Consider the following 18,617-nt stretch of genomic DNA (forward strand, 5'->3'; position numbering starts at 1 on the left):
CAGTGTGGTGTGCACCAAGAAAACACTGTTTAACCCAAGATGACAACAGCCACCTCTATGATGTGAAACCTTACTGTACCCACAGAAGCTTTTCCTGGAATGGCTCCAAGAACAGCAACTCTAATAGGTTTCAGGGGCAGCCTCCCTCCTACACAAGGCTTCATGTGCAAATGTCCCTGTAGACATTGTGTTCCTTATTACCCACTTCTGAATATACCAAGCCAATATCAGAAGAGACCCAGAATCCCTTACCCACTACCAAGAGAGGAATCCCTTTCCCACCATTGCTTTGTAATCAGGAAGTAGATTCCATGAGAAAGAAGGGAAAATGAAGTGAGAGGAGAGCCAGTGGGATTAGCAATAAGTAAGTAAGGACCATGGTGCAGAAGAACACGGAGAAACACAAGGCCGTGCACAGAGGCAGTGTGATAGTTTCTATAAGCTCAGCCCAGGAAATTGCAGTTAGGTATGGCCCAGTTGGAGTAGGTGTGTCACTGTGGGTGTGGGCTATCAAGCCCTCATTCTAGCCACCTTGGAGTGAGTCTTCTGCTAGTTGCCTTTGGAACAAGAGGTGGAACTCTCAGCTCCTCCAGTCCCACATCTGCCTGGATGCTGCCATGCTCCCACCTTGACTGATAATAAACTGAACCCCAAAACCTGTAAGCTAGCCCCAATTAAATGTTATCCTTATAAGAGTTGCCATAGTCATAGTGTCTGTTCATAGCAGCAAAACCCTAAATAAAACAGGCAGTATGACTGGGGTCCAGATGCAAATGAGACGTAAGAACCCAGCATAAGGGCAGGTGTGCTGGACTATGATCTTAATCCAGCACTTGGATTAAGTGCCTCCTCAGAGGCAGGAGGATCTTTTGACTTCTGTGAGTTTGAGGCCAGCCTGGTCTACATAGTGAGTTCTAGAGCAGCCAGGCATCTGAACTCTGAGCCTTATGCTTGTCAACTAAGCCATCTATCTCTCAGGCTCCTTTTGTAACCGGGTCTCACTACATAGTCTAAGCTGGCCTTCAACTCCTGGCATTATCCTGCCTTAGCTACTGTTCTGAGATGACAGTCCTGAATCACCCTACCCAGCTTCCCTTTGATTATCATATTTGTTTTCTGATATCTAAACAGGGTAGGGGTGCAGCTCAGGAATAGAGCAGTTGTGTGAAAGATACCCACACTGGAGGAAAAAGTGCACGTTTCGATAAAGCTTTGATAGTAAACTTTGTGTTCACCCAGCCTAACAATCTCTACATGATATTTTTTTTATTTTTACTTGTGTGTGTATACCCGAGTCTATGTACATGCACCACATGCTTTCGGGGGCCTGTAGAGGCCAGAAGCAAGTGTTGGCACCCTTAGAACTGGAGTGACAGACAGTTGAACCACCATGAGAAAGCTAGGAATCAAACCCAGGTATTGTACAAGAGTAGCAACTTAAAAAGCAGAGCCATCTCTCCAGCCCCTACATGGTTTTGTTTTGCTTGTTTGATATTCCCTACATCACCATGAAGACTGAGCTGACCTCAAATTTGTAACGCTTCTACTAAAAATACGTTTCAGATATATGCCATCATACCCAGCCAATCTCTGGATCTCAATAGGAATTGAGCATTAGTCCATCTAGCTGGGTGTCATGGCATATACTCAAGAGGCTGATACAGAAAGGTTGCCTGAGTTGGAGGTCAGCCTAGGTTACATAATGAAACTTTTTTATTTAAAAAAAAAAAAAAAAAGCAGAGCTAATGAGATGGCTCAGCTGGTAACGGCCATTGCCACTAAGTCTGATGATCTGAGTTCAAGCCTGAAGCCCCACATGGTAGGACAGAAGTGACCCCCACAAGCTGTTCTCTGGTGTCTACATGCATGTATGGCATGTGTACCCACATACACACATAGAAAAAAATCCATGCTTGTTCAAACTTCATTTATTTCACTTAACATAATATACATCCTCCAAGTTCATATACATATGGCCACAGATGAACAATGTACTATATATCTGGAAAATGCTACAAAATGTTTTAAATGTTTTCATCACAAAACATTAATGTAGGGCTAGGGGTGGAACAGAGTTGGTAAAATGGTTGTCCTAACATGCTTAAAGCCCTGGCATGATTTTTATCTCTATATTAACTGAGCACAGAGACAGGCCAGGGGTGGCACATGTCTTTAATCCCAGCACTCCAGGGGGAGATCTCTGAGCTCAAGGCCAGCATGGTCTATCGAGCAAGTAACAGGGGTAGTCAGAACTACATTGAGAAATCCTAAATAAAAAACAACAAGGAACATGGTCTACTCCTATAATACCAACACTTGGGGAATAGTGACAGAAGGATCAGGAGTTCATGGTCGTTCTCAGGAGTTCATGGTCGTTCTCAGCTATGATACTGTTTGGGAGTGAGGGAAGGGGGACATAAGGGCCAACAAGATGCCTCAGTGAGTAAAGTGGTTGCCACAAAAGCCTAAAGACCTGAGCTCAATCTGTGAAAGGTGGAAAGAGAGAAGAACCTACAAAGTTGTCCTTTGACCTCCACAAACACTGTGGTATATGTTCTCTCTCTCTCCCCCCTCTACACACACACACACACACACACACACACAAACACACACACACACACACACTATAAATAATAAGGAAGTTCAGATGATCTCAAGTTCAAGTCTGATCTGGGCCATACAAGACTAACCCTGACCAAACAGAAAAAGAAACAGATATATTAATCAGTTTTATTTAGCCATTCTATAATATGTGAATATCTAAATTTTATTGTCAGTTAAATAACTAAGGGGGCTAGGGATATGACTCAGTGGTGGAGTACTTGCCTAGTATATGCAAAATCATGGGTCCAATTTCAACACACACACACACACAAGTTAAGAAATTTGCTCACAAATAACAATGCTATAAAAATAAATCCCATCTATAGCCCACAAATATTCAAACTTTCCCTTGACTTAAAGACACCTACAAGAGATATTCGATGGTGAAGCATTTGCCTCAAATGCACAAGGCTCTAAGTTCAATTCCCAGTACTGCCTCCTGAACACACACACACACACACACACACACACACACACACACACACACACACACACACACAGAGAGAGAGAGAGAGAGAGAGAGAGAGAGAGAGAGAGAGAGACTGAGAGACTGAGAGACTGAGAGACTGAGAGAGAGGAAAGGGCACCCATGGGGTCCTAGAAGCGTCCAGTTTCTGCAGTTAAGGTAATTCAGCACTAGGAGTATGTTCCTGGGGAGTCTGGGAGCTTGAGGCTGTAGGCTGTTGGTCATTCTTCTCTTCCAAGCTGTGCTGGATCCCATATCCAAAGTAGATAGCAAATCCTAAAAGAGAATAGAGACAGAGAGGTGCAATTGATCAGCTCTTTACCCAGGTACCCACTAGAGAATTCTCCACATGGCCTCAGGGCCTTTCAAACACAGGCAACTAGAAGACTGTTGTACTCAGCTGTCAAAGGATCTCTTCCCCAGTAAGCTACTCACCAATCACCATCCAGATACCAAAGCGAATCCAGGTCCCAGTAGTCATTTGCATCATCAGGTAGATGTTCACAAAGATACTCAGTGCAGGAAGCACAGGCAGGGCTGGAACCTGTGGGCACAGCCTGTAAATCCCTGTGCATACTAGACACCTGAGCTCGTCTCCATGAGTGAAAGACACAGCCCCCTCCCTGGGCTCTGCAGTCAGTTCCTGCTTATATTGCAAACCCCATGGGATGTGCCAGAAGGGACATATACTGAGCACCAAAACACTGAGATGGGGCTTATAAGTAAGCGCCTTTGGGGGGAGGGATTTGACACAAGGTTTTTTTTATATAACAGTCTTGGCTGTCCTGCAACTCTTTGTACACCAGGCTGGCCTTGAACTCAAGAGATCCTCCTGCTTCTGCCTCCCAAGTGCTAGGATTAAAGGCACATTGAAAGAATGTACCACATACCTAGCAGATGTCTTTCTCCCCCATTTTAAAAATATTTTTATTAAGATTCATTTATTTACTTTATGTATATTAGTATTCTACCTTCAAGTACACCTGCAGGCCAGAAGAAGCCACCAGATCCCACTACAGATGGTTGTGAGACAACATGTGGTTGCTGGGAATTGAACTCAGGACCTTTGGAAGAACAGCCAGTGCTCTTAACCACTGAGCCATGGCTCCGGCACCCAGATGTCTTTTGTTTGGTTGGTTGGTTGCTTTTGGTTTTTCCACACAGAGTTTCTCTGAGTAGCCCTGGCTGTCCTGGAACCCATTCTATAGACTAGGCTAGCCTCAAACTCAAAGATCTGCTTGACTCTACCTCCTGAGTGCTTGGATTAAAGGCACGCACCACCACCACGTCCAGCAGCAGATGTCTTTTTTTTTTTTTTTGGATATAGGGTCTCAAAAAGGTCCCTGAACTTCTGATTCTCCAGCTCCTACACTTCCCCTGTGCTGGGATTATAAACATGCAGCATATTCTTGGCTTGTGTGGTGCTAGTATGAAACCTAATACTTCATGCATTCTAAACTATTGCTCTATGAACTGACTACATCCCACCTCCCTCTGGCTTCTTTTCAATACTGGGGACTGCTCCCAGGGTTTCATACATATTAAGCAAGTGTTCTACCACTGAGTTACATCTCCCAGACTTTGGGATTTTTGTTTGTTTGCTTAAACTGAGCATAGCCTTGAATGCCTGAGTTCCCTCTGCCTCCCTAGTATTAAAAGTGTAGGTAGGTAGCAACAACATACCTGTATTATCTTTATTTTGAGTCAGAATGTCACTAAACTACTAATCTAGAAGTAGCTGTAGTCCATGCTGGCCTTTATGTGATCCTCCTGCCCCAGCCTCCTGAGTATCTGGAAGCTCTGCCCATTGGTGTATTGGGAGGGGGTTGTGAAATAGGTTCTCCTGGCCTGAAATATTATGTGTAGACCAAGCTGGCCTCAGACTTGGGGATTACCTATCCTTGCTTCTGTCTCCTGAGTTCTGGGACTAAAGACAAGGACCACCATGCCCAGCATGTCCACTGGTTTTATCAGTTCCTGCCCCTTCCTTCCATGGTAAAGTAAAACATGCTTAGACCTTAAGTCAGACATGACAACCTCCATAGGGTGGATTATCATAAGAGAAGTCAGTCACCTACCTTAAAGTGGAGAGGAATGGTGCTCTGAGGCTGTCTCCAGATGACAATGACCACCCCAACAGTAAGAAGAAACAGTAAAACAGCCACAGCTATCAAAACTGGGTTACCGGAGAACAGCTGTGTGGACCACTGGACCAGGATCAGGCACAGGAACATCAGAAGGAGGGCTGCAAGTCAAGTTGGGGAAAGTCTGTCAGAACACTGGGCTGCTTCTCACCAAACCTGTCTGTACCATACCTCCCGCTCTGCTAATAACATCCACCCCATGCTACCAGCTTCCAAATGCCCAAGGAGTAAAGTCCCAGTGGTCACCAAGCAGGGAAGCACATCCATAGACGATCCGGCCAGATCTCAGAGTTGGGGTGGTGTCCGTGGGCATACAGAGTCCCCTTGCAATCCCTGGAGTCCCTTCTGGAGACATAGGCTCCATGCATGAAGAAAGTTCAAGCCCAGGCTCCAGCTCAACAGCCATACTGTCAGATTTCTCCTTCTTACAAGAGCTTAAGGTCTGGTCTGGCTGGTACCTGAATGAGTGAGGTAACATGGGAACATTACCAGCTGCCCCCATGCACACAAGTGACAGCCAGGATAAACATCTAGCTGTCTTCATGGCCCCATACCACCCACCCAAGGCGTGATGGAGTCTCACCTGAGGACAAGAACAGAGAAGGCCACCAAAGAATAGGCGAGCAAAGTCCCTATGGATGAGAGGTCCACCAGATCACTGAGCTCAACAAGGAAAGCCATGAATGCTAAAGTGATTAAGAATAAAAGGTAGGTGTAAAAAATGGTGAGGCATTAGTTAGTGAACATAGCCAAGCTGATGAAGTTGGTAAGGCTGTGGTTGTCTTACCTGCAATGACTCCACAAAGGACCGTGGCTAGGACCGGGGTGTGTGTTCGAGGATGAACCTGGGCAAGTTTCCGGAACAGGAGCCCATCCTCTGCCATGGAATACACCACCCGAGGCACTGGGAAAATGGAACCTATGAGGCTGTTAGAGAAGAGGAACACAAGTAAGAGACTCCAGAGAGTGTCAAGGAGCAGGCCCTGCTCCTATAGCCATGTAAGACATTTCTCCTCCCTCTCTTCTCTCTATTTCAAAGGCTGGGACAGTTGACAATCTAGCAGCAAATGAGAAAAAAACCTTTGATACCAACCTGGATGAAAGGGCACATAAGGTTCCCACAGCTACTGCATAGCGAGCAGGGCCCCATCCAACATGGATAAATGCCTGGGGCAAGGGGCTGTTGATGTTAATCTGGTAGTAGGGCATCATGAGGGTGAGTGCGGATGAAACACCAAAATACATCAGAAAGCAAATGAAGAGTGAGATCACGATGCCCAATGGGATGGAACGCTGGGGACAGCGGGCCTCTTCCCCTGCAGGGATGGAACGGACCTTGATTCAGAAGCACTTACAGGCCACCACACACACCCTCTCCCCTCCTATGCTCCCCAAAGCAGGCTAACCCTCCACCAGCCCTACATGTATATACTTTTGATAGGGCAGAGGGACTACTACTCACCTGTACTCGCAATACAGTCAAACCCAATGAAGGCGAAGAAACATGTGGCTGTACCACGAAGAATCCCCGTCAAGCCAAAAGGCATGAACCCTCCAGAGCCCAGTGGTCCCAAGCTGTGGCAAAAGAAAGAAGGAGGAAATCATTGCAGGAACACAGGGCATAACGGAGTATGCCTATAATCCCAGCACGCAGGAACTCAAGGCTGAAGATTCACAGCCAACTGTATCTATAGACCTCATAGGTAGTCTGGGCTACATAGCAAGACCTTGTGTCAAAACACAAAAATAGTGAAGATGCAGGACGAGGGATGCTAGGACATAGCTCAGTTGGTTGAGTACTTGCTTAGCATACATACTATGGGTTTGATCCCAACATGTGTGACATAGAAGCACTTGGGACATAGAAGCAAGAGAATCAGAAGTCTGTGGTATCATTCGCTACTTAATAAGTTAGATGCCAGGCTGAGATCCATAATACCCTTCTTCAAAAACAACCATAAAGGAGACTAGACAGATGACTCAGCACCGGCTGCTCTTCTAGAGGACCTCAGTTCAATGTCTAGAACCCATATGGTAATTCACAAACACGTTTAACTCCAATTACAGAGGATCCAATGCCCTTCTCTGGCCTCCACATGCACCAGGCACGCACATGGTACATATATATATAACCAGTCAAAATCACTCATACACAAATAAATATTAAGGACTAACAGGCATGGGGCTGGAGAGATGGCTCAGCAGTTAAGAGCACAGACTGATCATCCAGAGGTCCTGAGTTCAATTCCCAACAACCACATGGTAGCTCACAGTCATCTGTAATGCGATCCAATACCCTCTGCTGGTGTCTGAAGACAGCTACAGTGTACTCACATACATGAAATAAATATAAATCTTTAAAAACAAACAAACATTATGCCAGGCATAATGGCGCACACCTTTTAATCTCAGTTCTTGAGAGGCAGAGGGTGGTGGATCTCTGAGTTCAAGGCCAGCCTGCTCTACACAGAGAGAGATCCAGGACGTTTAGAGCTATACAGTAAGACCTTGTCTTGAAAAAACAAAAATGCTGATGGGGATGAGGCAGTGCACAAGCCTTTAATGAAACCCTGTCTCCAAAAAACAAAGGAAAAAGAAAAAAACAAAGAAAGAAAAGGAAAAAAAAGAAAAGAAAACATCTCAAAATTTAAAAAAATTAAAAGAAAACTATTGAAGGGGTATACACAACTTCCATAGTATCCCTCTGTTGGCACACAGCTTTGGGCTGCTACATGCATCACATGGGCCCACTAGCCAGACCCCTACTTTCCGCCCCTTCCTGCCCTGAGCTGACCTGTCAGTGCTGTTGGTCTCTGACAAAGCCAGTTTGTAGTCATCCTCTGTGAGCTGCCAGTTGTGTAGCTTGCCGTTAATGAAGCCAGAGAGGGAGACAAAACACAGCACCAAAAGATTCACTCCTGTGAAAACCCTAGTGACCATGGCTGACTCTCGTGCTCCCAGGGCCAGGATTCCTGCAGGAAAAGGAATGGAAAGAAAACAGTAAGAACCCTAACATGGTTGTGGTGGCACATACCTGGACACACACCAGGACACAAGAGTTTAACCAACCCAGATACACAAGAAGGATTGTGGATCAAAGTCAAAATCTCAGGCTGGAGAGATGGTTCATTGATTAAGAGCACTGGCTGCTCTTGCAGTGGACCTGGATTCAGTTCCCAGAACCCATATGGTGGCTTTGATACCAGGCAAATACTTGGCACACATACATATATACACGCAGGCAAAACACATACACATAAAGTAAGATCTAATTTATTTTCTTTTTAAATGTGGTCTTCATACAGAAGAAAGGCTTGCAAGATGGCTTATCAAGTAAAAAGTAATTGCAGTAGAAGCTAATATTCTACATCAGTGGATCTCGGCAGAAGGTTGGAGGGTACCACAGACACCGGGCTTGTAACAGGGGGGAAGAGGGTACCTCCAACATCCAGTGGTTGAAAGCTAGACATATTGTTACTCAGTATTTTACTACAGACCCACAGCCCCTGGTATGGGAAAACCCCTGTCTCACACCCTGCCCTCCTCCTGTGCCTTGGATTTCACATCTTCACTCATCACCCCGCTCCAGCCTGACTCACCAGTGAGGACTAGCACCAGACCAAGTGCAAAAAAGTCTGGATACTTGGCCAGAAAGCTGGGCACTTGGATAGGGAAAGTCGTCTGTAGGGCTTGGGAGATATGGTTCCCTATGAGGCCATCAAAAGCTGCACTCCAGGCCCGAGCCACACTGGCTGCTCCTGTAAGAGGAAGGGAAGCCTTCATTCACAAACAGAAAGTGAACCCTTAGAATACAGACAGGAAGAGAGAGAAGCATATCTAATCTCAATCTCTGCCATGAGGAGTAAGAGTAAAAATCATACACAAGATCTATAATCTCTCTGTTCCAGGCCATCCAGAGACCGCTCCACCCTGTGAAAGCTTGAAGTCCCAGAATAGGTGGATGTTAGAGCAGTGAGGCAGGAATGGGTCAGTGGGTAGAGGAGAACCCTCATAGAGGCAAAGAGAAGGGAGAAGAGAGGAGATGGAATAGTAGGGGAAGGATGTGGAGATTACAGGAAGGGGATTAATTAGAAATTAGATAGATAGATAGATAGATAATCTCACAAGAGTTTCCTGGGATAGGCATTTAGCCCTGTGGCAGAGTACTTGCCTCCCATACTCAAGGCCCTGGGTTTGAGCCCAGGCACTGCAAAAACAAACAAAATAGTGGTCTAGGAATTTTCAAAAATGTAGCAGGTAAACAAACACTCCAAATGATGAACAGTCTGTAAAACTAATCTCATTGAAATAAACAAGGAATTCCTAGCCATCCTGCAGGCCTTTAATCCCAACTCTCAGGAGGAACAAACAGGGGTACAGCCAGGGCTACATGAGACCCTGTATCCTTCGAAATGAAGCAAGGAGTCCTGTGATTCCATTTTTAGGAGGTAAAAGCAGGAGAATTGGGAGTTCAGGTCAGGTCATCCTCAGTTAACATAGAGAGTTCAAGGCCAACCTGGTCTACTTATATAACACCCTGACCAGAGAGAGAGAGAGAGAGAGAGAGAGAGAGAGAGAGAGAGAGAGAGAGAGAGAAGAAAAGGAGGAGGAGGAGGAGGAGGAGGGAGGAAGGAAGGAAGGAAGGAAGGAAGGAAGGAAGGAAGGAAGGAAGGAAGGAAGGAAGGAAGGAAGGAAGGAAGAAAGAAAAAGAGAGGCAGGCATGGAAGTGCACACCTTTGATGCCAGCATTCAGATTCAGAAATAGAGACAGGGAACTCTATGAGCTCAAAGTCAGTTTGATCTACGTAGTGAGTTGCAGGCTAACCCGAGCTATATAGTGAGACTCTGTCTCAAAGCAGAAGCCGGGAGGGTCTGGAGAGATGGCCGAGAGGTTATAAAAGCACACTGCTCTTTCGAGAGGCCTGAGATTAGTTTCCAGTGCACATGTCATGTAGCTTGTAATTCCTGCTTCTGACCTTTGCAGACACCTGCACTTGCATGTATAAACCTATACACATACACACATAATTAAAAATAAAATAAGCCTTTAAAACTGAAATGGAAAGAAGGGTTGGGGGACCAAGCTAGGCCAGATGACACATGCCTTATAATCCCAGCACTCGAAAGCAGTAAGCATGTATATCAGAGATTTGAGGCCGTTTTCTGCTATATGGCAAATTCCAGGGCAGCCTGGGCTACATAAGACCCTTGTATTCATAAAAAAATGAAACAAGAGGTTCTATAAGGCATGGTGGGTCACACCTATAAACCTAGTGATGGGGAGGCAAAGCTGGGAGTATCGCCACAAAGTTGAAGCCTCAAACAAAAAGAAATATGTCCATTCACTACAAATCTCACTTCTTTTAGGTTTAATCCTTTAAGGAAGCAGCAAAAAGGGAGAATGGCATCTGGGGTTCCCACTACCCAAGCCCCCAAACCAAGTGGCAGTGCTTACAAATGAGGGTAAAACCTGCTTTGCCTACTCCGCCCCATGGTCATCATGCCCATACCCATTCTAAGTCCCCATCTCCTCACCAATGACATAGTTGAGTATGAGGTTCCAGCCAGTGATGAAAGCCAGCAGCTGGCCCACTGTAACATAGCTGTAGAGATAAGCGGAACCTGAACACGGTACCCTGGCTCCAAACTCCGCATAACAGAGTCCAGACATCACTGAAGACAGGGCAGCAATTAAGAAGCAGATGATGATGGACGGCCCAGCTTTCTCTCTGGCCACCTCCCCGGCCAGGACATACACGCCTGCTCCCAGGGTACTGCCCACACCCAAGGCCACAAGGTCCAAAGTGGTCAGACATCGAGACAAGGAAGATTCAGACTGTTCACTTGCCGCCAGGGGCCGCCGGCGAACCAGCTTCTGGCCAAACTGATGGAGGTTCTGCCATAACATCTTCAGAGCCTGGTGGAGGGATCCGAACTCTGCCGGAAAACAAGATGAGAAATCTTGAACGATCACCTGATAGGGTGTGGTGGTTTGTGCCTTTAACTCAAGCACTCGGGTGTTGTTTTTAGCAAAATCTCAAATGTTGCATTTTATCAATGAAGACTCCTGAACCAGACGCTGGGGTGAAAGCCTGCTCGCTCAGAGAAGCAGAGAAAGCACCCAGCTAACCTTCCGTCTCAGACGATGTCTCAGAAAGAATCCCCTCCCTCAAGCCCGTCTCCAAAAAACCTCCTTCAAACTCAATGTCCCTCCCTTCTACTTCCGGTATGTCTCTATGCGTCCTTCTGTCTACCTCTTTCGCTCTATGGGGTTGTTTGTTTGTTTGTTTGTTTGTTTTTCTTAAAAATCCTCTGCTCACTTCCTGTCAAATGATTGCTTGCTCTGCCCCTTGGCCTCTGGTTGAGTCTAATCCAGTTTAAAATGTTCAAGCAGAAAACTCTTGAACTAAAGGTGTGTGCTAAGACTGAGCCACACCACAACTAAAACCATGTTTTCCAGTAAATAACATAACTTCGGGGTTCACAGTCCTGCAACATGCCAACCCCTCCGCGATCGTTATGCTTCTAATTGGGTAGTCTCCCATGCAGTTTCTTTCCTGAAACTTCTATTCCCAGTACAGAAAGACAGGAAAGGAACCTCACGGCTCCAAACACACACAGGCCCTACCTCTGTCCATGCAAAGTAGATGCTCAAGGTTTTTTTCCTGCTGTATTCACAGCCCAAATCGTTTCTCTGACCCCCAGAATGCCTTAAGTAACCCTACGTCCGAGTCAGGGTTATTATTGCTGGGATGAAACACCAAGGGTTTATTTGGCCTTTGCCGCACTGTTCACATCTTTGACAGAAATTCAAATAGAGTAGGAAGCTGGAGGCAGGGGCTGATGCAGAAGTCATGGAGGGGTGTTGTTTAGGGCCTTGCTCCTCGTGCTTACTCGGCCTGCTTTTTTATAGAACCCTGGATAACCATCCCACAGTGGCACTGGGCCCTCCCCTCACATCCCAGGTACTCTTCTCCCTCTCAGGCGCATTGCACAGGGGGCTGGGCTGGAGGGAGGGAAGCTTAGCAGGGCACGGGAGGGTACAGGCAGGATCTTGGTCCATCCAAGAACAGCATTGTTCATTAATGGGGAGGAAAGGGAGGTACTTATGCTCCTGCGGAGCTGGCCAGGGTCCCCGGACAAGGTTTGTGTTGTCCATTAGCCCAGGAGAGATGATGTAAGATACTTCATTTGCATAAGGAGAAATTCCAAGTGCTGCGGGATGCGACCTTATAAGGGGAAAGGAAGTGTAACCTGGCTACGGGCTACGTGACCTCCTGTGGTGGAGAGCACAAGGCTATGTGAACAGGGAAGCACAGGCCCCGGGGTAGGGAAAATCATACTCTTGCTGACCTCAAGACAGAAATTTTTGGGTTTTGGACTGAGAGTCGTGACTTGGAACTTCCCACCGGGCCTTAGGAAAGGTCCCTGAGGCCCCGCTCCCTGCCCAGCCAATTATCCGGCCACCTGGAGACAGGGCAGGTTTTTGAGTCCTCAGGCCCTACCCAACCAATTATCCAGCCCCCTGGAGATAGGGCAGGTGCTTGAGTCCCCGGGTTCTACCCAGCCAATTATCCAGCCCCCTGGAGATAGGGCAGGTGCTTGAGTCCCCGGGTTCTACCCAGCCAATTATCCAGCCACCTGGAGATAGGGCAGGTGCTTGAGTGTCCCCCACCCAACCAATTAATGTAAAGGTCACCAGGACCACCAATCATTATGTGCCTAGTTGCTGTTGCTATGATCTGCCCTCAAAAATTGTATAAAAGGCTTATGAGAACGAAGGAGTTGCCTCCCCTCTGGGTGCAGGACGACCCCAGTGCACTGGAACAATAATCTTGTTTTTGCATAAACTCGGTTCTCAAGTCTCATTTGGGGGTCTCCTGGTAGCTAAGGCTCACTCTGAGGTTTATAAGACATGTCTCTACCCGACTCGTGCTCCAGGCCTGCCCCTCCTGGTCTCATGGCTCCCTAGCCCCACACTATCCCCATCAATCACTAAGAAAATGCTCTACAGCTTTGCCTCCAGCCTGATTTTATGGAGACATTTTATTAACTAAGGTTCCCTCTCAGATGACTTCAGCTTGTATCAAGTTGACATAAACCTGTTCAGCACATCCTACCACCCCAGAATGGCAGACAACAGCTAGAGGCTTGTGAATCAAATCCAGTTCTGACATGGTCTATCTGGAGTTAGCACTGAACCCATAAGCTGAGGGCTCCAGCCCCAAAACTGGCCCAGTTTTCACTTACCTTCAACCCCAACTCTTAGGAATTTTGACCTATCAGCTACAAATTGGGATCCCCAGAGTCCATTCCCCAAATCTTATCAATGAGATAAAATGTCTTATAGAGCTCAAAGAAACACTATCCTTACATAAATTATTTCAGAGTTTTTTGATTTTTTTGGCGGGAGGGTCGGGGGGAGGGGGAGGAGAGTGGATTTTGTTTTTTTGATTTTTGAGACAAGATCTCACTGTGTAGCTCTTTCTTTCCTGGAGCTCACCCTGTGGATCAGGTTAGCCTCCAACTGAGATCCTCCTGCCTCTGCCTCTGCCTCTGCCTCTGCCTCTGCCTCTGCCTCTGCCTCTGCCTCTGCCTCTGCCTCTGCCTCTGCCTCTGCCTCTGCCTCTGCCTCTGCCTCTGCCTCTGCCTCTGCCTCTGCCTCTGCCTCTGCCTCTGCCTCTGCCTCTGCCTCCCAAGTGCTGGGATTAAAGTTGTGTATTTCACGTTATTTTATTTATGAGACAGAATCTCATGTTGCTCAGATTGGGTTCCAACCCACTAGGTTAAAATGACTTGACCATGTGCCCCTCCATGGGATGCCTCCATCTCCCAAATGTTAGGAATATGTGTAGGTGTACACAGCCTCAGTGGGTTTAAGTAGTGCTAGAGATCAAACCCAGGGTTTCCACAGCAACCAACTGAGCTAAATTGTTATAAAGGACATTTTGAGTCTGACATTGTGGCTCAGACCTCAAATCCCAGAACTCAGGAGATTGGCATTAATGGTTGCCAGGAGTCTGAGGTCACCCTGGGCTGAAGACTGAGACCCTGTTTTGAGAAAAGTAAGTAAATTAAAACAAATAAAAGTAATTTAGACACATATCATGTTTCCAGCCTATATTCCCTGCATTCTGCTGAGGCAGAAAAAAACAAAAAAACAAAAAACAAATCATCCCAACCTGGGCTATGAAATGAGTTTCCTACCCTCCTGGTGTGCATACATTCTGTAAAAACCAAAAGAAATCAAAATAAGTAAGTAAATGGACTCGATTTTTTAAAGGATACCAAAAAAAGCAAATAAAGAACAGAATCAAGTCTGGGAGGGTCCCGAGCTCAGGGCCAAATTTGGGGCTGCCATTCTCCCCAGCACCTGAATTTGTCAGTTTGCCTCCTGCCTGGCTCCAAGACTCTGCTTCCAAAGCCCTTTTAACTTGCCCGAGGGGAGTAATGCTAACAGCCTGCGAGGGTAACCAGAAAGGCTTGTCTGTTTGGATTCCTAGGTCTCTCACTCTCGGTGCAACATTCCTTCCTTCCAAATTTGGAGCAGGACTTCTGTGACTCATCTTGAGAAAGAGAATTTCTTAATATCTCTAGATATGGCCCAGGGGATAAAGTAGAGGCAGAAACTGACAATAAAAGCCAAAAAAAAGGGCTGGAGAGATGGCTCAGTGGTTAAGAGCACTGACTGCTCTTCCAGAGGTCCTGAGTTCAAATCCCAGCAACCACATGGTGGCTCACAACCATCTGTAATGAGATCTGATGCCCTCTTCTGGTGTGTCTGAAGACAACTACAGTGTACTTACATATAAATAAATAAATAAATCTTTAAAAAAAAAAAAAAAAAAAAAAAACCAACCGTGACAACAAAACCAAAACCAAAGGGAATAGTGGTGCACACCAGGAAGATTGCTACACTCGTAGGCCAGGCTGAACTTACACAGTGAGTTCTAAGACAGCAAGGCAGCATGATCTATATGGAGAGTTCCAGGCCAGCCAGAGCTACATAGTAAGACCCTGTTTCAAAACAAAATAAAACAAACAAACAAACAACAACAACAAACACTCACCATCTTGGGCCTGTAGGATGGATCAATAGCAAAGGCAAGACAAGCATGAGTTTGAAACTCAGCCCTGCAGGTTGTACACCATGTACATCATGTGCCTATGTATATACAAATTCATACACATAAAAGTTTTTTTCTTTATCATACAATCCTTAAACTCCTTGTCACACACATTTCTAAACCTTTCCATCTACAACAAAGAGATGTGAAACACTCTTCCAAGAAATTCTTCACTGACTTACCGGAGACACTGGATGAAAACCTGGAGTACTGGATGGGTTCCCAAGGCTGAGCTCCAGATCTGTGCTGGGCAGAAGTTGAAAATTCTTTAAGGCAGTAGGCAGGAGCCACGGCATTCAAGTAGCAACTGAAAAAGTGCCTGGCAGGTAGGGTGGGGACAAACAAGGAAGGACAGCTCATCTGTCCTAAAGCAATCAAAACCTTTTAACCTTTCCCCTAGTTCTGGAGAAGACTCTCTCTCTCTCTCTCTCTCTCTCTCTCTCTCTCTCTCTCTCTCTCTCTCTCTCTCTTTCTCTCTCTTAGGGTCTCCTTTTGTATAGACCAGGCTGGCTTCAAACTCATAGCAGTCCACCTCCCAAGCACTGGAATTAAAGGAATGCACTACCACACCAGGCTAGATAATGTCTCAAAAATAAACAGGGCTAGAGAGCCAAGTGCTGGAGCGCATTCCTTTGGTCCAGCGCTTGGAAGGCAGAGGCAGAGAGATCTCTGTGAGTTTGAGACTAGCTTGGTCTACGTATCAAGTTCTAAGACAGCCAGGGTTACATAGTGAGACCCTGTTTGGAGAGTACAAAACCAAAAAGAACAATAACAACAACAACAACAACAACAACAACAACAAAAAAAAAAAAAAACCTAAGATGTAATAATAACAAATAAATGGGACTGGAAAGATGGCTCAGTGGTAAGTCCTTCAGTCCTTCATCTGGACAGTTTGAGTTCAATTCCCAACGCTCACATGAGGCAGTTCAAAGCAACCTGGAACTATAGGTTGGATCTGACACTGTGACCTCCCCAAATAAAAAAGAAAAAAATCTATATTTAAAGTTACATAAGGCTGGCAAGATAGCTCAGCAGGTAAAGGTGCCAAGTTTGAAGACCTGAATTTTGGTTTGGTTTGATCGTTTTGTTTTGTTTTGTTTCTCTGTAGCTCTGATTGTCCTGAAACCTGTCCTGTAGACCAGGCCAGCCTTGAACTCAGAGAGCTGCTTGTCTCTACCTCCAGGTTTATAGAATTAAAGGTATGTGCCGTCACATCCTGTCAGCCACCCTGAATTTAAGAGTCTGGATCTTCAAAGTCCCCCCAGTTTGGGCTTTAGCTTTCGATTTTGTTGTTGTTGTTGTTTGATGGGGTTTGTTTGTTATCCCACAGCATGGGTGCGGAAGTTAAAATCTTCAGGAATCTGTTCTCTCTTTCCACACTATTTGTGTTCCAGATTCCACGCATGAGTCCTGTTATCCCATGAACCAGCTCCTCAAACCCTGATTTTGTTTGGAGTTTTGGGGTTTTTTGTTTTGTTTTGTTGTTGCTGTTGTTTGGTTTTTCTAGTTTCTCTGTGTGGCCCTGGGTGCTCTGGAACTCATTATGTAGACCTCAAACTCAGAGATTCATCTAACTATTGATACCCGAGTGCGAGACTAGCCATGCCTGACTTTCATTTGGGAGTGTGTGTGTGTGTGTGTGTGTGTGTGTGTAGGTGTAGGTGTAGGTGTTTTGCCTGTAAGGCCAGAAAGGGGAATCAAATTCTCAAGAACTGGACCTAACAGATGGCTGTAGGCACTGAACCCAGCTCCCTCCATCAGAACAGTTAGAGCTACATAAGTAAGCCTCTATCAAGCACCCCTCCCCCACTTTCATTCTTTTCATTTTATTTGTTTAATATATGAGTGCTCTGTCTGCATGTACGTCTGCATGCCAGAAGAGGACGTCAGATCCCATTACGGATGGTTGTGGAATTTGAACTCAAGACCTCTGGTTAAGAGTAGTAGCTGAACCATCTCTCCAGCCCTTCTTATTTCTTTCTTAGGACAGTGGCCTCAAACTCAATATCTAGCTGAAGACAACGCTGAACTCCTGATCCTCCTGCCTCCGTTTCCCAAGTACTGAGAGAGCAGGTATGTACCACCACACCTGACTTAAAATTAACAATTCCTGTTGCAAAAAAGAAGATTCTTTTATGAGGGGTGAAAACTACATTTATCCGGCTGAGCAAGAGCCCAGGATGTCTAACCTTGAGTTTGGTTTTCCAGGACCTTCAGGGTGGTAGGGAAAAACAAAAAAACAAAAAAACAAAAAACAACTCTCAGGACTGTAGAGAAGGCTCAGAGGTTAAAAGCACTTGTTGCTCTTGCAAAGGACCTGAGTTTGATTCCCCGCACCCATGTGAGTTCCTGATCATGCATAACTCCAGTTCCAGGGATCAAATGCTCTCCTCTGACCTCTTTGAGTACCAAGCACTCTCAGTGCACATAAATACAGACAAGCAAAACACACTCGAAATAAAATAGATAAATCAATAAATAAAAAGAACCGGGCTGGGGATTTAGCTCAGTGGTAGAGCCCTTACCTAGGAAGCGCAAGGCCCTGGGTTCGGGCCCCAGCTCCGGAAAAAAAAAAAAAAAAAAAGAACCAATTCAGGGACTGGAGAGATGGCTTAATGATAAGAGCACTGACTGCTCTTCCAGAGGTCCTGAGTTCAATTCCCAGCAACCACAGGGTGGCGCACAAACATCTGTAATGGAATCCAATGCCTTCTTCTGGTGTGTCTGAAGACAATGACAATGTACAGTGTACTTACATAAGTTAAATAAATAAATCTTTAAAAAAAAAAAACCAATTCTCACAAGTTGTCCTCTAAACTCTTCATACTCATCACAACGTGTGCCCTACACACACACACACACACACACTAAATGAACAGATAAATAAATGTGATTTTTAAAAATAAAACAAAATGGTTGTTAGGATTTCAACAAAGAAGGGCAGTGGCTGGTGCAGTGTACACAAGGGTATCACTTTTAAAAAATATATATGTTATTTTACATGTCTGAGTGTTTTCCTTGCGTGTATGTCTGTGCACCACATATATGCCTGGCGCCTGTACATGACAGAAGTGGGCATAAGATCCCCTGCACTACAGTTACAGATGGTTGTAAGCCATCATGTGGGTCCTGGGAACTGAGCTTGGGTCCTCTGAAAAAGGGACAAATCTCTCAACAAGGGTCTCTCAACTTTATTGCTAATATAATTTTCCCCTCTTTTATCATTATTTTAAATTTATTTATGTATATGCTCTGCATGTATGCCTACTTGCC

The 18,617-nt window shown here is 45.6% G+C and overlaps 1 protein-coding gene across 2 annotated transcripts; it reads right to left on the reverse strand.

The window, feature by feature from the left end:
• Positions 1–3,224: 3,224 nt before the first annotated feature.
• On the reverse strand, positions 3,225–15,641 carry LOC116894552 (cationic amino acid transporter 3-like). 2 transcript variants are annotated; one of them, XM_032896262.1, is made up of 12 exons: positions 15,524–15,641; positions 10,750–11,151; positions 8,814–8,972; positions 8,009–8,186; positions 6,677–6,789; positions 6,308–6,530; positions 6,002–6,141; positions 5,798–5,900; positions 5,461–5,672; positions 5,149–5,315; positions 3,506–3,614; positions 3,225–3,346 (listed from the first exon to the last, which is right to left on the reverse strand). In XM_032896262.1, the coding sequence occupies exons 2-12, from the start codon at positions 11,120–11,122 to the stop codon at positions 3,225–3,227; spliced, it is 1,899 nt and encodes a 632-aa protein (XP_032752153.1). In that variant the 5' UTR covers positions 11,123–11,151; positions 15,524–15,641. The 2 variants fall into 2 exon arrangements, with proteins under 2 accessions (XP_032752153.1, XP_032752152.1); XM_032896261.1 differs by having other exon boundaries at positions 10,750–11,175; positions 15,520–15,637.
• Between the last annotated feature and the right edge of the window lie 2,976 nt (positions 15,642–18,617).

Source organism: Rattus rattus, chromosome 2, assembly GCF_011064425.1.
Source record: "Rattus rattus isolate New Zealand chromosome 2, Rrattus_CSIRO_v1, whole genome shotgun sequence".
NCBI lineage: Eukaryota > Metazoa > Chordata > Mammalia > Rodentia > Muridae > Rattus > Rattus rattus.